Source organism: Dermochelys coriacea, chromosome 14, assembly GCF_009764565.3.
Source record: "Dermochelys coriacea isolate rDerCor1 chromosome 14, rDerCor1.pri.v4, whole genome shotgun sequence".
In the NCBI taxonomy this organism is placed as follows: Eukaryota; Metazoa; Chordata; order Testudines; family Dermochelyidae; genus Dermochelys; species Dermochelys coriacea.
In genome coordinates, this window is record NC_050081.1 from 353,144 (window position 1) to 376,645 (window position 23,502).

Sequence of the window (23,502 nt, forward strand, 5' to 3'; positions counted from 1 at the left end):
CGTACCAGTCTTCCTCACTTCTACGTCAGTTTCTCTTGTTCCCAAAATGGGAATGCAGAGTCCTCTAAGTGGCATCTCCAAAGCCTTATATGAAGGTGTGCTAACTTTGTGGCTGGAACTGCTCTTGAGGTTAGAAATGAAGTGATCTGAACAAAGCTGGGGGGGTTGGCCTGGTTCAGAATAATAGTAGCTTTGAGACCCCTATGTGGCCAGGAGGGTTGTGAGGAAATTCCTGGAAATTCTTACCTTGCTCTGAAGTCTTTGTTTCCCAAGAGTTCTAAAGGAATTTTTGTTCTTTCTTGTTTAACTGGCAGATATAAATTCTGAATCCTCCGATTATTACTTGGTTGGTCACTGCATTGATGGCAGAGTCCTGTATCCAGCAACTGGGTACCTGGTGCTAGCCTGGCGAACTCTGGCACGGTCTCTGGGGATTACCATGGAACAAATGCCTGTTATTTTTGAAGAGGTTACAATCCATCAGGCAACAATCCTTTCCAAGAAAGGTGAGGGAGAGGTTGCATCTAGGGTATCAAGCCTGAATAGTAAAGATTGGGAAAGATGGGAAGAAGGAAAGAGTGCATGGCAGCAGGGAGGGAGAAGGAAACAAATACATTACACGTCACCTTACCCTGTTATACATCCTGAAGTGGGATATCATGTTGTCTCTGTTCCATGTTGTGCATAGTAGGGCACAAGGTAGTGTGAAAAGCAGGAGATTCCAGGGAATTTGGGACAATTTAGTGGAGGGAGTGCATGAGGAAGAACATGGGAGGGAAGGGTCTCCCTAACACACATTTCATCAATCTCTGGGTTTGTTTGCAGCTCCAACAGAGCTGGAGGTGAGACTCCTGCCTGCTTCCCACTGTTTCGAAGTGTCTGGGAATGGAAACCTGGCTGTAAGTGGTAAGTGGATAATTCTGGCTGTCCTGGCCTACTGTGAGGAATCCCATGCTGTATATGTCTGAACACTGACTGCTCTTGTTCTCTATATTGTTTCTGTCAGGGAAAATTTGCCTTTTGGAAGAAACTGCTCTAAATAATTTCCGTAACCAGCAAGTTGACTTGGATACCCAGCCAAACATGAGACCCAAATTCAGTCTGTCCAAGGCAGATATTTACAAAGAGCTTCGTCTGCGTGGTTATGATTATGGGCCAACATTCCAGGGACTTTTAGAATCGAACAATGAAGGTGTGTCTTTCCTATAGAAAGATAATCAAGGAAGTTGTATGACTAATGATGTGAATGAATGTTATCTGTTTATTAAAATGGCTGTATTTAAAGTGTCATGGAGTGGGCATGCCTATGTGCATGCCCGGATAAGAATATTGTAACTATATTGATGGAGCAGTGGGGAGGCTGGCCTCTCCTGGGCAGGGCAGGCATGCAATGGCATTTCCAGGTATAGTTGTGTGGAGCAGAGCCTGTGCAGTTGATGAACAGAGATCTTATTTTTTTCATTTTATCTGGCTTTGAAGCAGATATTCTCCTATGTCTGCTGGGTGAAAGAGTACTGATGGGGCTTATTCTTCTCTTCCCCAGGGAACACAGGAAAAGTCCTATGGAATGGGAACTGGATAACTTTCCTTGACACCTTGCTGCAGATGATCATCTTGGGTGAGACAGGTCACAGCCTCCGCTTACCAACTAGAATACGCTCTGTGTGCATTGATCCATCACTACACCAAGAGCGAGTGCATAAATACAAGGATGATACTGAAGGTAATGAATCGTCTTCCACAACTTGAATTTTCCCAGCTTCTTTATGGCTCTCCAAATGACCTGAAGCAGCTTCACCTGCCCAAAGTAGTAAGAGAGACTTGTAAGACCTATGGGTTTCCAAGCCACTCTGCTACTCCTACTGTGCACTTTGACACAGGACCTATTCTCTCTGACGATATTAAACACAGCAATGCCTCTTCATATGACACTTTCAGCATTTATCTGCATGTTCTCTTCTTGCCTTGCAGCTTTTGATGTTGTTGTTGACTGTTGCCTCAATAACATCATGGCAGGAGGTGTTCAGATCTCTGGGCTCCATGCTACTGCGGTACCTCGGCGACAGCAGGAACAGATACCTCCAACTCTGGAAAAATTTTGCTTTGTGCCCTATGTTGAGAGTGATTGTTTGTCTTCAGAGGCCCATCTTCGTGCCCATTTGGAACATTGCAAAGGTAAAGGGATTTCAGTACCACTATATAACATGATGGTGAGCAGGTATCAAGGGCTCTCTGTGAGGTTAGAGTATGTGCCTGCACAGCCTCTTGGAATCTTTGCCTGGAGAACAGCATGGATCTGTCCCTGCTTCTACTGAGAAAGACAAGTCCAGACTACTCTAGCCTTGACAGGCACACTGTGGCTGTGATTCATTCCACTGGCAAAAGCCAGCTGTGGCCCATTGCAGCAGAAAGTCTTCCCAAAGCAGAGTCACAGTGGAACTACTGCTAGGGGACCAACTGACTGACCGACCCAGCCCTTTGGGCACCAAGGAGATGGGCTGATTCAGCATTTCTCCAAGACATCCTCAACAGGCAGGGCTTCAAAGGAGTCACAGCTGGAATTTTATGAGACTCCCAGAGTTGGGTGGAGGTGGGGGTATACCTCCCCTTCCACAGGGTTGAATGTCAGTTGCTGCAGTTGTCCTTGAAGGTGCACAAGGGTGTATATTAACTCTCAACGCCTCTGGGAGGAGTCTAGCCCAATCGCTTTTCAAATATTGGCAGGTGACTTATTACAACCCATCTTAATACAGATTTCCTTCTTGTGCCTGCAAAGAGGGTTAGGTGCATTTATTCATATGTTCCCATCTAAACCACAAACATATTCTTCTGACCATAACCAAGGAGGGTACAGCTCCAGGAGGTATTGAGCACGTGTTGGAACTATTTATACTCTTGTTCCTGGAGAAATCTACTGAGGATACTCATAGCATAGCAGACTATTAAGGGGTGGGATGGAGACCCAGGGAGGTCAACCCCACCCCTTCTCCTGGAATATTTCTACAAAAGGCAAAAACCTTGTTCTTCAGGAATATTTCTGAGCCCCAGGGAAGGTGTTCCTGGCATGGCTGATCTAGCAGCGTCCCGAGACGGTGATCTTTTGTCTTCTGGGCAGGGAAACTGATCTGATATTCAAATTTTTGGTGGAATTTTTAACAAGGGTCTCTGGGAGCTCGTAGAAGTTCTTGCCAGGACATCCCTGATTTGAATCCTTCTCATCTCTCCCTTTTTTCCCCTTCCTCTTACTCTAACTTAGTCTCTTTCTTTCTCTCTGCAATCCTGAGTAGCACCTCCCTACCCCAAAAGAATCTCCCCAAACACAGGAATTTAAGTAAATCATATATAAAATAAACAAACACGTGGCACAAACATGCCACATATTTGTCATGAGCTCTACCCCTTTGTCTTAACCCCCGTCACTAAGGGGTCACATCTGTGTGGGTTTTTTGTCTCTTGGACTGTCTTACTATGTGTTTGTACAGAGCCTTCCCCAATGAGCTCTATCCTGATTGGTTGCTACCACAATACATATCAGCAATAAAAATGAGCTCCTATTTGGAAATGGTTTATGTAACTGGGTTATATGGATTACATACTTGGGCTACACAGTATCCAAGATCCATGGCTAACATTTGTAGGAAGCAATGAGTGATGCTGTCCTCCAGAAGTGAGCTGTAGCTCACGAAAGCTTATGCTCTAATAAATTTGTTAGTCTCTAAGGTGCCACGGGTACTCCTTTTTCTTTTTGTCCTCCACCAGTTCTACTTGCCATACTTATTTGAGCAGGAAGCCTCTACAGGACTGGAAGAAGAGGAAGACCTGTGTAAGGAACTGATTTTTCTCTTCCTCCTGTGCTCTAGGTCTGATTTGCAAATTACAGGAGAAGGTAGCATTCCATGGAGTCAAACTGGCCATCCCAGGGCTAGAGACAGTGGGGGCCTTTGGAGAGACTGTGTCCATGCAGAAGGGCCTCCTCCACATCCTTGCTGAAATCTGTCGTCTGGAACTGAATGGAAACCTGTATTCAGAGCTAGAACAGATTGTTACTCGGGAGAAGGTGCATCTCCAGGATGATCCCCTACTCAGTGCCTTGCTAGATTCTCCTGAGCTGAAGGCTTGTGTGGATATAGCACTGGAGAACATTACCAGTCACAGGATGAAGATAGTGGAGGTTAGTTGGGACCCCAGGATGAGAAACTATAGACTGAATCTCTAAGAGGCTTTGAAATCTCAACAATTTTTCTTCTCTCGTCATAATGTGCTAACGATATCCAGGATTTTCGTCTTATTCCCTCTCTTTCCTTGCAGGCTCTGGCAGGAGATGGACGTCTGTTCTCTCGTGTTACTGGTCTCCTAAATACCCAGCCCATGCTACAACTAGACTACACTGCCACTGATCGAGCCCCAGAAACCCTTCCAGTCGATGAAAGCCAGCTGCAGGAAACTGGTGTTTCCATTGCCCAGTGGGATCCTATCAGCCCTCCTCCTGGACACCTGACCAGTGCTGACCTGCTGGTGTGCAACTGCTCAGCGAGCATTTTTGGGAACCCAGCAGAGATTCTCTCCAACTTAGCAGCCACGGTAAAAGAAGGAGGGTTTGTTTTACTGCACACGCTTCTCAAAGGAGAAACGCTTGGAGAAATCATCAGTTTCCTTACAACTCCAGATCTTCAGCAGAGAGGCCTTTTGGCTCAGGTAAACAGTTAGTCTTTCCAAACTCTTCTGATGTTTGCTCTACAGTTAGCCCTAGACTCCACTTTGTTGCATATAGAATCTCAGACAGTTCATTTCATTGAATGGCTGCTCCATCCTATCTTGTCCCTTCTCAGGAATGTATAGAAATATTCCTAGTCAGCAGAGATAAGTTCTGACTCCATCTGTGCTGCACAAGTAGGGATGTCAATTCAGGTGAGTTTAGGTCAAAATTTCTTTCATAATGTAATTCAGGTGACCAGTTTTAGTTCATCTGGATCTCCATATAAAAACATAACTCCATCTACAAACTAGTTGCTCTAGTCTGTTTGCTGTATTATCATGGGGGCTCTGAGTTAAAGGTGCATTTGTTCTATTTTCTTCCTGCTCTTGAAATGCTGAAGGCAATGGGTTCTGCTACTGGGAAAATGAGAATGTGTCTCAATGCTTTGCAAGGACTCCATTGGCTAACCTCGGGTGGTGTCGGATGGGCTCCAAAGAGAGCCATGGACAAGAAGAGTATCCTTATAGCACAGCCAGGCCTTAACGAATTACAGTAGCTGTTTACATGGTGTCTTTCTCCCTGTGGGGGTCCCAGAATGCTTCATAAATACAGGAAGATCCTTCAACCAGTTCTGATGCTTGAATGGAACATAGCAGTAATTCAGTAGTCCTACATAACACTTCTTTTTAGGACAGGAAGTGAAAAATAATACTATAACCCATTGAAACGGCAAATGGAAATAAGGGAGGGAAATATAACCCCTGAAGTTGGAATGTTGCTGAGACACTGATTCTTACAACCCAACTCTCTTGCAAAAAGTCCTCTGAGATGATTAATGAGCATGAGCTTTTGTTTTGCATTTTACCCAAAGGATGAGGGAATGTCGCAAGCTCAGAACTTTCTTTACTGAAAGATTAAACTTTAGCATAGCAATGTTTTTTGTCAACCAGCAATATAAAGTGTGAATCTGTTGAGTTTATAACCCAATTCTCTCCTACAATTATGGGAGGTCTGTCTTGATAGTAACAAATTCACCGAGTAAGATCCTTCCCTCGTGTGCTGTCAGTCTCACTGGAATTAACAGTGCAACATTGGATGTAGTGAATGCAGAATTTGGCCTGTTGCAATCACTAGACTTCAGTAATTTTTTTCTAAGCCTTTATTAAAAGGAGGTATTATGATATCAAAGTTACTCAACTGTCCTTGTGCCTATAAGTTGCTTTTTTTCCCTGTTGATTTATACCTTCCTTTAAGTCTTTTATCCTGTTAGAATCCTAGGGTGGCAAAAGTTAAGTGCCATAGCTGAGTGACACCTGGCACCTGATATCTTTGAAAGAAAATGTGGCTCTCCCAAGTGACACTCTGCATGAATTAAAGTACTCTTGAAACTTTTGAATTATTTTTTTTTCTGTTTCCAGTCTCTTTCATGCTCACATTAAAATGTGCTGTAGAACTATACATGCCTCTGGACCTGTCACGCATACAGCTGAAGAGCATTTCATTTTCCTCTTTTGCTGCAGTGTCACTTGGTTCTAGAAAATATTGAAAATGTTGTAACTACCTCCTCCTGTTCTCTGCCAGCTTCCCTTCCAGATGGAGGGATTCAGGTTGATGTGTCCACTCTATTTTTTGTTGTTGTTAAAGATTTAATTTGCTTATGACAGCCAGAAGTGCTGAAAAAACAACTCTGTATTTCTTGGCCCCAGTTCCCTGACCTAGGTCAATAACCCCTAAATCCAGTCATTATTGTTTATAAGCAGCATTACTCTTGCTAGGCAAAGAGCCACCACAGTCCTCATTATTCTCAAGGAGATATCTCTAACTTCTACAACTTATGTATTTTGGAACATATAAAGACCTCTTGATTTTATAGTCTTTGAGATGTGACCTAATATTTAATTCCAGTAGTCCTAAATTGGGCATACCCAAACTATGTGTAGCCAGGTCTCAGATAGTTGCAATATCATCTTCATGTTCTGTGTTTCACAACACTAGCACAACAAGGTACTAGTCCATTTGGCACAATGGTAATACAAATAAAAATAACAAGGAGTCCAGTGGCACCTTAAAGACAGATTTATTTGAGCATAAGCTTTCGTGGGTAAAAATCTCACTTCTTCAGATGCATGGAGTGAAAGTTACAGATGCAGACATAACTATACTGACACATGAAGAGAAGGGAGTTATTTCACAAGTGGAGAACCAGTGTTGACAGGGCCAATTCGATCAGGGTGGATGTAGTCCACTCCCAAAAATAGATGAGGAGGTGTCAATTCCAGGAGAGGCAAAGCTGCTTCTGTAATGAGCCAGTCACTCCCAGTCCCTATTCAAGCTCAAATTAATGGTGTTTAAATTTGCAAATGAATTTTAGTTCTGCTGTTTTTCTTTGAAGTCTGTTTCTGAAGCTTTTTTTTTTGTTCAAGTATAGCTACTTTCAAATCTGTTTTTAGAATGTCCAGGAAGATTGAAGTGTTCTCCCACTGGCTTTTGTGTGTTAGCATTCCTGATGTCCAATTTGTGTCCATTTATTTTTACGTAGGGACTGTCCGGTTTGGCCAATGTACATGGCAGAGGGGCATTGCTGGCACATGATGGCATATATAACATTAGTAGACATGCAGGTGAATGAGCCTCTGATGGTGTGGCTGATGTGGTTGGGTCCTCTGATGGTGTTGCTTACAGACAGCCCCCCAACCTGAAGCAAATACTCACCAGCAACTACACACCACACCACAGAAACAACACTAACTCAGGAACCAATCCCTGTAGCAAACCTCGTTGCCTACTTTGTCCCTATATCTACTCTAGTGACACCATCAGAGGACCCAGCCACATCAGCCACACCATCAGACATCAGGAATTGCTAACACACAAAAGCCAGTGGGAGAACACTTCAGTCTTCCTGGACATTCTAAAAACAGATTTGAAAGTAGCTATACTTGAACAAAAAAAAAGCTTCAGAAACAGACTTCAAAGAAAAACAGCAGAACTAAAATTCATTTGCAAATTTAACACCATTAATTTGGGCTTGAATAGGGACTGGGAGTGACTGGCTCATTACAGAAGCAGCTTTGCCTCTCCTGGAATTGACACCTCCTCATCTATTGTTGGGAGTGGACTACATCCACCCTGATCGAATTGGCCCTGTCAGCACTGGCTCTTCACTTTTGAGGTAACTCCCTTCTCTTCATGTGTCAGTATAGTTATGTCTGCCTTTGTGACTTTCACTCCATGCATCTGAAGAAGTGAGGTTTTTACCCACGAAAGCTTATGCTCAAATAAATCTGTTTGTCTTTAAGGTGCCATCGGACTCCTTGTTGTTGTTGTTGTGGATACAGACTAACATGGCTACCCTCTGATACTTGACGACAAATAAAAATGAATATCTTTGACAATTTGGGGAGCTGCTGAGGTGGAAGTAGTGACTTGTTGTGACTATTAGAAGTCTTGTGTAAAACTCTATAATAGTCTTATCATAGTTAATATTTATCAAACTGACCTGAGGAGGAAATAACAAAGTTTGATGCATAGGATCTCTGGCAAAAGCTTACCCCATGTATAGAAAGAGGAGGATAGGACCAGCTGATCTCCATTGAGGAGATGTTGCACATAGTAGAAGTCTAGTTTGCAATTCTAATCTTTCCTGACCATTTGCCAATAATTTTCATCTTTCTTGGCTTGGCAGGCAGAATGGGAGGATTTATTTAGCAAGAGCTTGTTGAATCTGGTTGCTGTGAAGAGATCGTTTTTTGGCTCAGCCATCTTCCTGTGCCGCCAGCAGGCTTCTGCCAAGATCCCTATTTTCCTCCCTGTAGAGGAGACCCATTACAAGTGGGTGGAATCTTTAAAGGTGAGAGTTCCTGTGTATGGAGTTGGCTACGTGTCTCTCTTATTTCCAGACCTTTCATACAGTAGACAAGAAGCCTTGAAAACAGGATGTCTATGCTTCACAAAGCTCTTTCCCTGTATATAGGGAAACCAGAGTTTCTTTCAACCATCTCTTATGGAAATAAGACCCTTTCCTTTTCTATGAAGCCTAATCAGCCTGGCTGGGATTTCTCTTGTAGATGATCTTAGCTGATACATCTGAGCAGCCTGTGTGGCTGACTGCTACCAGCTGTGGGAATTCGGGAATTGTGGGAATGGTGAACTGTCTACGCCAGGAACCAGGGGGCCACAGGATCAGGTACAAAAATGCAATATTTAGTCACAATTGGAGAGGAGACGATCTTCCATCAGTTTCTTCAACACATGACAGGCAAGCAAGTAAAATGATAAATGTGGATTGAATATTTTGTTTTCTCTCTAGATGCCTGTTTGTTTCCAACCTGAATTCTTCCTCGGCCATCCCTCCCACAAGCCCTTCTGCCAGGGAGATGCAGAAAATCCTACAGGGAGACTTGGTGATGAATGTGTATCGTGATGGAAAGTGGGGCTCCTTCAGACACTTTCTGTTGCAGCAAGGTGATTTTTATGATCAAGGCCTGATGGTCATTTGGCAGCATTTCCTCCCACAGGTCTTAGAGTGAGATTTGAGGAGATACTTTTTCTTTTCTTTTCTTTTCTTTTTTTTTTTTATCTTTTATTGGCCCAAGGATTTACTCCTCTGATGTACTGGTGGTACCTTTGGGCAATCACTGTCCCAATTCCATGACAGGAGAGTGCCATGTGCCAATGTCACTAGGTAGAATGAGTTATTGTGTAGTGTTCAGGTGAGATTACAGGGAGAGGAAGGACTTGGGTGGGGCAAATGGGAGGAACTGGCTAACTATACATGGAAAATTTCCCCTCACCCATGTGTGGCTCCCATTCCTTGTCTGTCCCATAGTATGCATGCTATTCTTGCTGCACAAGGAACCTCTTCCATCAAATGAAATGTCTTTGCCATGTTAGTGTGTGTAAAGCTCTCTCCCCTCAGAGAAGTCACTGGCTTTTCCTTGTTCTCCTGCAGCCCAGCCTCAGGAGTTGACAGACTATGCCTATGTGAATGTGCTGACTCGTGGGGACCTCTCATCTCTTCGCTGGATTGCCTCTCCACTTCGCCATTTCCACACCACCAATCCCAACATTCAACTCTGCAGGGTCTATTACGCATCTCTTAATTTCCGTGATGTTATGCTGGCTACAGGGAAGCTTTCTCCGGATGCTATCCCAGGTGAATTGGGGAGATTGGGCAGTTTCCACAACTAAAATTATGTAAATAAGTTTCCAAGTGTGACAAGAACGTTCCAGTTTTACCAGCACACTAGCTGTAAATCGGCCTTTTTTTCTTTGCTTATGCAAGGTTGATATTTGAAAATAAGAGGCATTGTCTAAACCTAGAAATGGGTGCCAGGAACTCCTGAGCGCTACTGCAGTGCCAATACCATTTGGCATTTATATAGCATCTAATTTAATGCTCATGGCTCACATATGAGGTGAGTATTACCCCTTTTCATAAAAGGAGAGACTGAATTGGAGGTGAAGTGACTTGCCCAAAACCCCAAAAGGTGTCAGTTTAAGAACTAAGATTAGAATCTGGGAGTTCTTAGCTAACAGTTCTCCACTTGTGCTATAGTTAGACTGCTTCTTTGGCCTTGGGCAAATCACTTCAGCGCTCTGTGCCTTGGTTTCCCCACCTGTGGCAGTTGGTTGTTAGGTGACTTAACTAGAGAGTGTCCCCAACCCAGTCTAGCCATCCTAAATGTGTCTCTTCTTTGCCTAAATCAGAGTCTGTGTGAATCCTTCTTGTCTATAGATCAAATGACTGACTTCCAGTGTGCCCAAAGGACCTAATGTTTGAGTCATGTTTTTTTTTTTTGTCAGAGATGAGGGGAAAGATCCTGCAAACAAGATGAGATTTCAGTGCAATTTCTCAAAAGAAAGCTAGAAGCTAAAATGATAGCATTGAGAATAGAAATTGAGATTTGTGGTGGTCAGCTTTTCCTAGAGCTGTGACTGGCAGTGCTTCTCAGCTTTCTGGGGAGTTTGTGGGAAGAGAAAATGAGCTACGCAAGCAAGACGCTAATTCCAGGATTTGGAGAGGTTTTCTATGGAGCTGGGGAGAGAAAAAGATGAGGGGAACTCCAATCACAGCTTCAGGGAGATCGTTCTTGTTGGTGAATATTTGACCCAGAGGATTTTACAGGAGCAATTTCATTGCAATAATTCTATCCCTTTCTTAGGTAACTGGGCTCTGCAGCAGTGCATGCTGGGAATGGAATTCTCAGGACGGGACCCCTCTGGAAAACGGGTGATGGGATTGCTCCCAGCAAAAGGGCTGGCTACAGTGGTGGACTCTGACCAGAGGTTTTTGTGGGAGGTGCCAGAAAACTGGTAGGTCTCTTTTGTTCTGTTTTTCCCACATGTTGATAAGGCTATACGCTGCAGTTGCCTGAATGAAACTGAAGTTTCATATGGGGATGATTATGGGGTGAGGAAAGAGTTTAATGTAAGGAACTGTAATTGGAGATGGAACACACTCTGCTTCTTTGATGTAGCAGAACTGTTGTCCTGAGCCACAGGCCTGAGCTCTTGTCTTACTGACTGTGTCTTGTATCAACTTCCTCGACTGGCCTGTGCTGTTTGCATTCTATACATCACTTTTCCCCACAGACACTATAGTCATGTATCTTGGTATCTGTCACTACGGTAGCTAAGCACCATTATTGATCTACAGTAGATTCTGCTCTTTGCCTCTCTCTGCTTCAGTAGCTTGGGTGTATCTACAGTGGGGAGAAGGTTTAGTTTTGACTATGTGTTGTTGAAAGCTTTTGCCAAAATGGTGAGACTTGCAGTATACTCTTAAAACAATTAAGTAAGCTGGGCTCAGTTTTACCTGCTCTGGTAGGCTGGCTTAGTTGAAGGCCCTCTACCAAGAATATTTTGTCTTTGTTGTAATGGCTTCACCCTGGGCACTGCTAGATGCATTGTGCCAGAAGAGTCTAGCTGTATCGGTGGGTGTGAATAGAAAGATGTAGTTAGGCCCTAAACTACTTAGGACTTTTTCAAGGAACAGGAGTGGGGCCTTCAGTTGGCAGTGAAGGTTAACTGGGAGTCAATGCGGAGTATGCATGTATTCCCATTAAAGAGGCACAGTGCTACATTTTTTTGTACAAATTGGAGTCTGTGTGGTCTCCACCCTCCGTCCCAGATGCAGGGAGTTGCATCTTCCAGAACTGAAAATTCTTTCTTTATTTTCCTTTCTTTAGGACTCTGGAGGAGGCAGCCTCAGTTCCTGTGGTCTATGCCACTGCTTATTATGCTCTGGTGGTTCGAGGTGGTATGAAGAAGGGAGAGCGTGTACTCATTCACTCAGGCTCAGGGGGTGTGGGCCAGGCAGCCATTGCTATTGCGCTGAGCATGGGCTGCCGTGTCTTTGCTACTGTAGGTAAGTAATGAAGTCCAATTTCTGTGACTCGCCTTCTGCACGGTTTCCTACCAGGTTGTATTTCTGAGAATGCCTGGAAAAGACTAATTCAGCTGCTGTCCACATGACTAAATCTGCCCCTTTCCTCCCTGCCACAAACAAATGCATACACATGTCATGCACAAACACCCCTACCTCTGCATGGAGCATCACTATCTTCATTTAACTACTGTAAATCGAGAGTAACTCCAATGAAGTCACAGTTACAAGGGTATGAGAAGAAAATAAGGCCCTGTATCTTTAGATACAGTAGCTTCTCTGAAATGTGACCAAAGAGAGTGTATGACTTGGTTTGTCCCTTGCTGTAATAAAGCCATCGTTAACTTGCTAACAGGAACAAGGCAGTAGCTATAAAACTACCCTTCTTCAAAGGATCTCCAGGTGTCAAGTCACAGAGCTCTGTTACAGGTGTCTGAGAGCTCCATGGAGTTGCATCCTAGGCCTGTCCTGTTAGCAGAGATTTTAGCAGAGGGCAGGGGAATGTATGATGTATGAGCCAAGGATTGCTTGTGTCTCAGGAAAATAAAATGCTCCTCTGTTGTCAGGTTCTGTTCAGAAACGAGAGTATCTCCAAACAAGATTCCCTCAGCTGGATGCTAATAGCTTTGCCAGCTCCAGAAATACCTCCTTTGAGCAACATGTGTTGCGTGTCACCAATGGGAAAGGTGAGTCCAAGGAATGGTAAATGGCAAAAGGGTTGCAAAGTTAGAAAGATCATGGCTAGAACTGGTTGTATAGATAAGGAAAAGTCACTGAGAGTGCCTGGCTCTCTGCCAGGAATGAGCATACTAAATGCTGTTACCCCTTTCTTGTAGGGGTCAACCTGGTATTAAACTCCTTGGCAGAAGAAAAGCTCCAGGCCAGTCTACGTTGCCTTGCTAGACACGGACGCTTCCTGGAAATAGGCAAATATGATCTGTCTAACAACAGCTCACTTGGTAAGATATATTGCATCAGGAAACATCGAGCCTTAGCTGGACTATATCCATATCCCACAATATGAACATTGTCAGAGCTTTAAAAGGCATATATACCAAGCAAAACCATTAACTTTGCAATGACACATTCATCACTGATCACTTATCAATTTTTTCCAACAAGTACCTTCAAGGAAACTCCTGTGCTGTGATTCTCGCATGGGAGAAGCTCCCCATAAATATGTGTAAAGCCACAAAGTTATCCTTCTTAAAGTCTCTCTTTTTAAAACCAATCTGTGCCATAATATCTACAAAACACTTGACAGTGGTTAGGCCACTGGTGTGATATGAACATTGCTTATTACACAATCCTAATTATCTCTGTACAATGTAACTCCCCTGTATGTTTGTATCCATTTATTTCTCATCATTATATATGGATTGTAAGCTCTTTAGGGCAGGGACTTTCTATTTATCAGATGTTTGTACAGGGCCTACCACAGTGAGCCGCAATCAGGGCCCTCTAGGCATTATTGCAATACTAACAATAAAACAGGTTTATAACTATGACAGAGTTGGTGAATATATATTGGGTCAAGTCTTAACATCATCCTTAATGATCTTCAAGATCATTATAAACTGTAAATAACATGTTAATGAAACTTACCAATGATGTTAAATTAGGAGGCGCTGCAAACACAAGTGAGGACAGAAATGATCCAAAGGGACCTAGAGACATTAGAAACATGGCAGAAAATAACAATGTAATTCAGCTTGGAAAAATGAAGCTAATACATCTGGAGTGAGTGGGAATCAAAATCCTGGTAAGCTGTAATGCAGAAAGAGACTTGACATGGGTTAGCAATACGATACGGCAACAAAAAGATGATGAAATTTTGGGCTGCATCGCAAAGACATCACAGAGCAAGGAAGTGATGGAGGTGTTGTGTTGACCACACCTGTAATATTCCATTCAGTTCTGGGCATCTCATTGCTACAAAGATAATGCCAAATTGGCTGGATCTCCAAGAACAGCAACTGAAGTGGTCATGGGGGTTGTAGGGACTGGCGTGAGGAAAAAAGATCTGTTTAGCTTGGTTAAATGATTTACACTGTCCATGTGAGTCAGGGACAGAACTAAGGATAGAGAGGAATTACTTAGGGCTATAGCATAGGGTATACCATTAGGAAAAGGGAAACCTAGACTAACTATTAGGGAAAACTTTCTGGTGTTAGATTGTAGCAAGCTATGGAATAGTTGCTTACGGGAAGTGGTGGTAGCTCCATTCCTTGGATCTTTTAAAACTTGTCAAGACAAAGAACTAGAAAGTGTCCATCAGTGAAGAATCCACTGTAGAGATGGACAGGAAGATTAATAATGCTTTTACTTCTGTACATTCTACGATTCAGCTCTCATTAGTTTCTTCTGCTCTCAAGATAACTGATCAGCCATTTATAGTTTGTCCTGATAAAATAATGTTTGTAACTAATATCCCTGCCATCCTTGTATGGGTGGAGCTTCTGGTGAACTAGTCTCTCTTCCTTACAGAGCACCCTTGCTCATGTAGTGTTAATTAAGTTGAGTAGATTTTTAGTTCTTAGGGCTTGTCTTCACTACGGGGAGATCAGTGCTGCTGGAATCGATGCAGCAAGGTCGATTTAGCGGGTTTAGACCCACTAAATCGATGGCAGAACGCTCTCTGGTCGACCTTGGTACTCCACCTCTCCGAGAAGAGTAAGGGAAGTCTTGACCAGAGAGCGTCTCCCGTCAACGCAGTGCAGTGAAGACACCGGGGTAAGTTGATCTAAGCTATGTCAACTCCAGCTACATGAATAATGTAGCTGGAGTAGCATAATTTAGGTCAACTTACCCCAGTAGTGAAGACAAGCCTTTAGAAAAAATAACTCCTTTATTAACTTTTTCCCTGTTGCTTTGTGACAGTTATGTTCTGTACTCACACATCACTGATTAGCATGGAGACAAGCAAATGGTTTTGGAAGCTTAATTTGACAAGAAACTTCAGCAGTATGGTATGCTAACCATGTTTCTTTCTCTAGGAATGGCCCTTTTCCTGAAGAATGTAGCATTTCATGGAATCCTGCTAGATGCCATATTTGAAGAGGGAAACCAGGAGTGGGAGGAAGTGTCAGATCTGCTGAAGATGGGTATAAGAGATGGTGTGGTAAAACCCCTGAGGACTACGATCTTCAACAGAGAAGAAGTAGAAGCTGCCTTCAGGTTCATGGCACAAGGAAAACACATTGGCAAAGTTATGATCAAGGTAATTACACCTATAGGCCTTGGCTTCTCTTCTACATCTGTCATCCTGACCCAGGAATCCTGTGTGTATGAACTGCATACAAAAAAATGGGCCATGTGTAGTGAGGTTGAAATTCCCTAACTAGAGCAGCATAGCTGGGAAGGAGAGAAAGAAGGAATCCATCCATTTAGTGAGGGAAATTAACCCCATAGCTCACAATATTGCCAACTCAGCCAGTTGACACATCTAATGCTCTAGAGCCCTTGGTTCTGGATCCAAAGAGGTATGACTTATTTCCTCTACTACTTAATTATTGTTCTCTGACTGTTGGAAGGTCCAAGAGGAAGAGAAGGAATTTTCTGTGAGGGAGATTGAGCCTGTCAAACTTGTCGCCATCTCCCGAACTTCCTGCCCACCTACAAAGTCCTACATCATCACAGGAGGCCTAGGTGGTTTTGGTCTGGAATTGGCTCAGTGGCTGGTTGAAAGAGGCGCTCAGAAGCTTGTACTGACATCTCGTTCTGGCATACGATCTGGTAAGGGGATAACCTAAAATAAGGGGTGGGGAGAATGGAGACCAGGAGTTGTGGTCTCATGATTGTGCCCATGGTTGATGATTAAGATTGTAGTCCACTAATGAAAATTTGAGGCACAAAGTAGAGCTCAGTTCCCATGTCCCTCTGATCATCCAGTTTCCTGGAACACCACACTGTCCCATCTGTTTCCTTTCCCTCTCCCTTTAAACATGCTGTAGTCTCCAGTATTCCAAGATAAATCTCTTGACCCAGCCTCCTCTTCCATATGCTACATCATCTCTTGCATTTCCTTTGCCTTTGAATTTCTTCAGTGGACTTTCTCCTTTTGCTACCTTTGCTTCTTTGTTAATACATGCTCTCAGCCTCTCATATATTACATAAAAACAGCCATACTGGGTCAGACCAAAAGTCCATCTAGCCCAGTATTCTGTCTTCCGACAGTGGCCAATGCCAGGTGCTCCAGAGGGAATGAACAGGTAATCATCAAGTGATCCATTCCCTGTCACCCATTCCCAACTTCTGGCAAACAGAGGCTAGGGACACCATCCTTACCCATCCTGGCTAATAGCTATTGAATTTATCTAATTCTTTTTTGAACCCTGTTATAGTCTTGGCCTTCACAACATCCTCTGTCAGAGTTCCACAGGTTGACTGTGCATTGTGTGAAGAAATACTTCCTTTTGTTTGTTTTAAATCTGCTGCCTATTAATTTCATTTGGTGATCCCTAGCTCTTGTGTTATGAAAAGGAATAAATAACACTTTCATATTTATTTTTCTCCACACCAGTCATGATTTTATAGATCTCAATCATATCCCCCCTTAGTCGTCTCTTTTTCAAGATGAAAAGTCCCAGTCTTCTCATACGGAAGCCGTTCCATACCCCTCATCATTTTTGTTGCCCTTTTCTGAACCTTTTCTAATTCCAATTTTTTTTTTGTTTTTTTTCTTTTGAGATGGGGCTACCACACCTGCATGCAGTATTCAAGATGTGGGCGTACCATGAATTTATATAAAGGCAATATGAGATTTTCTGTCTTATTTATCTCTTTCTTAAGTATTCCCAACATTCTGTTTGCTTTTTTGACTGCCGCTGCACATTGAGTGGATGTTTTCAGAGAACTATCCACAATAACTCCAAGATCTCGAGTGTAACAGCTAATTTAGCTGTTGCATTTATCAACATTGAATTTCATCTGCCATTTTGTTGCCCAGTCGTCCAGTTTTGAGAGATCCTTTTGTAGCTCTTTGCAGTCTGCCTGAGACTTAACTATCTTTTAACCAGTTACCAGTCCATGAGAGGACCTTCCCTCTTATCCCATGACCACTTACTTTGCTTAAGAGCCTTTGGTGAGGGACCTTGTCAAAGGCTTTCTGAAAATTTAAGTACACTATATCCACTGGATCACTCTTGTCCATGTGCTTGTTGACCCCCTCAAAGAATTCTAGCAGATTGGTGAGGCATGATTTCCCTTTACAAAAACCATGTTGATTCTTCCCCAACAAATTATATTCATCTATGTGTCAGACAATTTTGTTCTTTACTATAGTTTCAACCAGTTTGTCTGGTACTGAAGTCACGGTTACCGGCCTGTAATTGCCAGGATCACTTCTGGAGCTCTTTTTAAAAATTGGCGTCACATTCGCTATCCTCCAGTCATTTGGAACAGAAGCTGATTTAAATGATAGGTTACAGACTACAGTTAGTAGTTTTGCAATTTCACATTCAAGTTCCTTCAGAACTCTTGGATGAATATCATCTGGTCCGGGTGACTTAGAATCATAGAATCATAGAATCATAGAATATCAGGGTTGGAAGGGACCCCAGAAGGTCATCTAGTCCAACCCCCTGCTCAAAGCAGGACCAAGTCCCAGTTAAATCATCCCAGCTAGGGCTTTGTCAAGCCTGACCTTAAAAACCTCTAAGGAAGGAGATTCTACCACCTCCCTAGGTAACGCATTCCAGTGTTTCACCACCCTCTTAGTGAAAAAGTTTTTCCTAATATCCAATCTAAACCTCCCCCATTGCAACTTGAGACCATTACTCCTCGTTCTGTCATCTGCTACCATTGAGAACAGTCTAGAGCCATCCTCTTTGAAACCCCCTTTCAGGTAGTTGAAAGCAGCTATCAAATCCCCCCTCATTCTTCTCTTCTGCAGACTAAACAATCCCAGCTCCCTCAGCCTCTCCTCATAAGTCATGTGCTCTAGACCCCTAATCATTTTCGTTGCCCTTCGTTGTACTCTTTCCAATTTATCCACATCCTTCCTGTAGTGTGGGGCCCAAAACTGGACACAGTACTCCAGATGAGGCCTCACCAGTGTCGAATAGAGGGGAACGATCACGTCCCTCGATCTGCTCGCTATGCCCCTACTTATACATCCCAAAATGCCATTGGCCTTCTTGGCAACAAGGGCACACTGCTGACTCATATCCAGCTTCTCGTCCACTGTCACCCCTAGGTCCTTTTCCGCAGAACTGCTGCCGAGCCATTCGGTCCCTAGTCTGTAGCGGTGCATTGGATTCTTCCATCCTAAGTGCAGGACCCTGCATTTATCCTTATTGAACCTCATCAGATTTCTTTTGGCCCAATCCTCCAATTTGTCTAGGTCCTTCTGTATCCTATCCCTCCCCTCCAGCATATCTACCGCTCCTCCCAGTTTAGTATCATCCGCAAATTTGCTGAGAGTGCAATCCACACCATCCTCCAGATCATTTATGAAGATATTGAACAAAACGGGCCCCAGGACCGACCCCTGGGGCACTCCACTTGACACCGGCTGCCAACTAGACATGGAGCCATTGATCACTACCCGTTGAGCCCGACAATCTAGCCAGCTTTCTACCCACCTTATAGTGCATTCATCCAGCCCATACTTCCTTAACTTGCTGACAAGAATGCTGTGGGAGACCGTGTCAAAAGCTTTGCTAAAGTCAAGAAACAAGAAACTTATTACTGTTTAGTTTATCAATTTGTTCTAAAACCTCCTCTAATGACACCTCAATCTGGGACAGTTCCTCAGATTTGTCACCTTAAAAAGAATGGCTCAGGTTTTGGAATCTCCCTCACATCCTCAACCGTGAAGACCGATGCAAAGAATTCATTTAGCTTCTCCGCAATGGGCTTATCGTCCTCGAGTGCTCCTTTAGCATCTCGATTGTCCTGTGGCCCTCTGGTTGTTTAGCAGTAAGCCTGCTTCTGATGTACTTAAAAAGGGTGCCCTGTACAATCTGGTTTCTACCTTTCCACTCTACTGAAACTGTCCTTACTCAAGTCCCCAATGACTCCTTCCTTTACAAAGTCTCCCTATCCTCCTCCTAGAGATTCTCATTCTCTTAGTTTCAAAGACTGTGCATCTTCCCTATTCAACCATTATACAGGCATAGTTACCCTCAAGCTCTTGTCCCCTCCCCAGAGATCTGTCATTGGTATTTTTTTTTCCCTCTAGTATATCCCCAGTGACATTACCCAATAATTAAATAATTCAGATCTGCCTCACTGATTCATCCACAACTGTCTTTGACTTTTGTTCCTCTGTCCTGACACCAGCTCAGGCTCAACATGGGAAAAACTACTACTTTTTCTATTTCCATTGGCAAATCCACTATCATGCATGTTCTGCAGGCATGCAAAACTTGGTGGCATTTGACTCCCCACCTCAGTCCTCCAACTTTGATGTTGCTAACTCCCTGCCAACTTCTCCATTCCAAAATCTATCCATTCCTTTCTATCCCACTGCCTTAAATCTTGTCCAGCTTTTCGTCTCTCACCTTAGTTACTGACCCTCTTTCTTTCTTCTACCTCCTTCACTCTTGCCTGCCTTGTCCAAAGTGCTACTGTGAAAATTAATCCACCCTGCCTGCTGATCTGATCATGTCCGTCCCCTCTTTAAATCCCTTCACTGCTGCAGCAGACTTTGTCCCTGCTTTCAAAATCATATATAACTCTGTTCCTGCCTACCTCTCTTCTCATCCTTTGTTCACAACTCCTTCATTTCCTTCCCTCACTGTCCTCTCCATGTAATGTCCTCTTTCATATGGCTCCCTCTGCCTATCCAGTAGAACACTCTCTTCCTGCCCCTGGTCTTCATTCTCTCCTTTTCAACGCTTCGCCTTTATGGAACCATATCATCCTATGTCTCCAAAGCACAAGGCATGTTTTTGACTCTATATAAAGTAAAATCTACTGCCTTGCCCAGAAAAAGAGCACACGCTGTTACCAGAGGGTGTGTGTGGTGGGACCTGAAACATAGAAGAGCTTTAGTGCAAAGGCCACAATGAAAGTCGCTAGATTCCTTTTCAGGGAGCTTATTTCCTGTGAGATATGGCTACACTATACCACAAGGAAAGCATTCCGCATTTTAAATAGCATCTCCATCCAACATGCTCAGCATTTAGAAGAGGGAGTATTGTCTTCATCTTAAAGATAGGGCTACAGGAGCACCAAGTTACATGTCATGGGTCACACCGTGAACTGATGGCAGTTGGGGAAAAGAACACTGAATCTGTCGTCTGTCTAACCATTAGTGAACACTGAATCAGTCTACAACCATAAGACAGATTTCAAATGCTTTAGTGTAAATGCTCCTCTTCGTCTTAGACAGGGTAAGTATGAACTGAGAAGTGCAGGAAGCAGAGCTTCGCTAAGGCATAGAGCAGGGGTGGGCAAACTTTTTTTTTTTTTTTTTTTTTTTGGCCTGAGGGCCACATCGGGGTTCCAAAACTGTATGGAAGGCCGGGAAGGGAAGGCTGTGTCTCTCCAAACAGCCTGTCCCCTGACCACCCCCTCCTAGGACCCCCCTCCACAACCACCCCTCCGGGACCCCACCTCCTATCCAACCTTCCCTCTCCCTCCGCCCCCCCCGCTCCCTGTCCCCTGACTGCTCTGACACCGATCCACACCCCCATTCCCTGGCAGGCCCCCTGGGACTCCCACACCTATCCAACCGCTCCCTGTCCCCTGACTGCCCCCGGGACCCTGTCCCTTATCCAACCCCCGCTCCCTTGCCATGTCGCTCAGAGCAGCAGGACTGGCAGCCGCGCCGCCCGGCTGGAGCCAGCCCCGCCACCACGCTGCCTGGCAGGAACTCGCAGCCCCGCTGCCCAGAGAGCTGGCGGCATGGCAAGCTGAGGTTGCAGGGGAGGGGCCAGGGGCTAGCCTCCCCATCCGGGAGCTCAAGGGCCAGGCAGAATGGTCCCGCGGGCTGTAGTTTGCCCATCTCTGGCCTAGTGTGTCTGAAATAATGAATCTTAAACTAGCCTTTTCTTTTTGCAGGTTACCAAGCTAAACGAGTCAGAGAGTGGAAGGAGATGGGAGTCCAGGTCCTGGTGTCCACCAGTGATGTTGGGACTTTAGAAGGAACGCAGTACTTGATAGAAGAAGCTTTACAGCTTGGACCAGTTGGGGGCATCTTCAATTTGGCGATGGTGAGTGACAAAAATGCTTGGGACTCAAAGGACAGAGCAACTGCAAAAGTGTCTTCTGCATTGATCATATGGGGCCAAGTCAACAGGGGGACAGCTCAGGCAACTTTTTTGTCTTTCAGAGTGCAGTTGGCCAGGATAGGCTTGATAACATGAAGTTGTTGTTCTTTCACTTCCTCAGTCTGGTCTCTTGTTTCCCCAAGCTAGTTGCACGACAGAGACCATATGTTCAGCTCCTAGTGACCCTTGGGGCCAAAAAAAGGCCTATCCTGCACTTCCTAGTTAAGGAAGACCATCACAGTAGGAGTCCTGGAGAGACCAGGACAACATGAAGACTACTTCTTGTTGAGGCTGGTAGGGCCTTACCATCTTCAGCTAAGAGATTCTCTTGTTCTTAGTAATATTTCAGCTTAAACATGTAAAACTTGCATGGTATTCCCTTTCTGTACCTCTCCAGCATCTCTGTATAGAGCAACATTCAGAACACGTTCCTAGGAGATCTTTGCTGGATCTTTTGTTCCAGAACTTAATGTAGAATCTGCTTGTGCAAATTTTTGAGGTTGAAATTGCAGCAGGGTTAGACTCAACCTGAGCAGAGACCGGAGAGATATTGATGTTACTACTTCTGTCTCCTGCAGGTCCTTAAAGATGCCATGCTAGAGAATCAGTCTCCAGAATTCTTCCATGATGTCAGCAAACCCAAGTTTGCAGGCACCCTTCATCTGGACTGGTAGGTATCATAGGAGGGTTAAATGTGGGTTGCTTGAATGGGGCCAGAGGCCAATAACATTCAAAAAGGTCTCAACTTGTTACTGTCACGAGAGGGGAACGATCCTTTTAAAACAAGTTGTTAATTTAGTATAATTTTCTTCTATTCCATTCATAGGGTGAGTCGGGAAAAGTGTCCAGACCTGGACTATTTTGTTGCTTTCTCCTCTATAAGCTGTGGAAGAGGAAATGTTGGGCAGAGTAACTATGGTTTTGCCAACTCTACTATGGAGCGCATCTGTGAGCAGCGACGGCATGATGGCCTGCCAGGTAACAATGCAGGGCCTCTTCTACAGATAATGCCCACTCCGTCGACAACCAGAAGAAAATAAGATATCTCATGCACTTCTCTGGAGCAAACATGAATGCTCAGAGCTCCTACCCCCCTTGTTCTCTGCCACATCCACACACTCCCTTTGTACTCTGTGGATTGTCAATCAGCATAGAATCCTAGAAACATAGGACTGGAAGGGTCCTTGATAGGTCATCTAGACCAGAGGTGGGCAAACTACAGCCTGGGGGCCACATCCGGCCTGCTGGACTGTCCTGCCCAGCCCCTGAGCTCCCAACTAGGGAGGCTAGTCCCCGGCCCCTCCGCCACAGCCTCAGCATGCTGTGCCACGCTGCCTGCGCTCTGGCCCGCTGCTCCTGCCAAGCAGTGTGCCTGGCTCCAGCATGGTAAGAGGGGAAAGGGTCCATGGGGACAGACAGGGAGCAGGGGGCGGTTGGATGGGGTGGAGGTTGGGGGGGGGGAGGGTGTGGTCAGGTAACGGGGGGCGCTGGATAGGGAATGGGAGTCCCGGAGGGCCTGTTGGGGCGGGGGTTTGGATAGGGGTTGGGGCAGTCAGGGGACAGGGAGAAGAGGGGGTTGGATATGGGGTGGGGTCCCAGGCGGGAGGTCAGGGGACAAGGAGTAGGGGGGATTGGATGGGTCGGGGATTCTGAGGGCAGCAGTCAGGGGGTGGGAAGTGGGATGGGGCAGATAGGGGATGGGGGCCAGGCTGTTTGGGGAGGCACAGCCTTCCCTACCCAGCCCTCCATATAGTTTTGCAACCCCGATGTGGCCCTTGGGCCAAAAAGTTTGCCCACCCCTGATCTAGACCAATCCCCTGCACTGAGACAGGATTAAATATTATTGGCACCATTCCTGAAAGGTGTTTGTCTAACCTGTTCTTAAAAACCCTCCAACGATGGGGATTCCGTAACCTCGCTATGTAATTTGTTCCAGTGCTTAACCACTGTTACAGTTAAATCTCCCTTGCTGAACTGAAGCCCAGTACTTGAAGACTGTTCTCATGTCCCTCTTCAGTCTTTTCTTCTCCAGACTAAACCAACCCAAATTTTTTTAATCTTTTTTTTTTATCGTAGATCATGTTTTCTAGACCTTTAATCAGTTTTGTTACTCTTCTCTGGACTTTCTCCAGTTTGTCTACATATTTCCCAAAGTCTGGTACCAGAACTGGACACAGTACTTCATCTGAGGCCTGATGAAT

The 23,502-nt window shown here is 44.5% G+C and overlaps 1 protein-coding gene across 1 annotated transcript in view; it reads left to right on the forward strand.

Annotated features, from left to right (window-relative positions):
* The window catches only part of FASN (fatty acid synthase), a 74,390-nt gene that overhangs the window by 32,327 nt on the left and 18,561 nt on the right, over positions 1 to 23,502 (forward strand). Inside the window, exons 14-33 of the mRNA XM_038371433.2 lie at positions 315 to 506; positions 826 to 906; positions 1,007 to 1,192; positions 1,544 to 1,723; positions 1,972 to 2,175; positions 3,861 to 4,171; positions 4,309 to 4,695; positions 8,382 to 8,546; positions 8,764 to 8,882; positions 9,006 to 9,160; positions 9,648 to 9,851; positions 10,861 to 11,011; positions 11,887 to 12,065; positions 12,650 to 12,769; positions 12,920 to 13,042; positions 15,080 to 15,303; positions 15,617 to 15,818; positions 21,093 to 21,244; positions 21,880 to 21,971; positions 22,128 to 22,279. Of these exons, the coding sequence (XP_038227361.1) occupies positions 315 to 506; positions 826 to 906; positions 1,007 to 1,192; positions 1,544 to 1,723; positions 1,972 to 2,175; positions 3,861 to 4,171; positions 4,309 to 4,695; positions 8,382 to 8,546; positions 8,764 to 8,882; positions 9,006 to 9,160; positions 9,648 to 9,851; positions 10,861 to 11,011; positions 11,887 to 12,065; positions 12,650 to 12,769; positions 12,920 to 13,042; positions 15,080 to 15,303; positions 15,617 to 15,818; positions 21,093 to 21,244; positions 21,880 to 21,971; positions 22,128 to 22,279 (3,579 nt within the window). The remainder of the gene's footprint in view (positions 1 to 314; positions 507 to 825; positions 907 to 1,006; positions 1,193 to 1,543; positions 1,724 to 1,971; positions 2,176 to 3,860; positions 4,172 to 4,308; positions 4,696 to 8,381; positions 8,547 to 8,763; positions 8,883 to 9,005; positions 9,161 to 9,647; positions 9,852 to 10,860; positions 11,012 to 11,886; positions 12,066 to 12,649; positions 12,770 to 12,919; positions 13,043 to 15,079; positions 15,304 to 15,616; positions 15,819 to 21,092; positions 21,245 to 21,879; positions 21,972 to 22,127; positions 22,280 to 23,502) is intronic.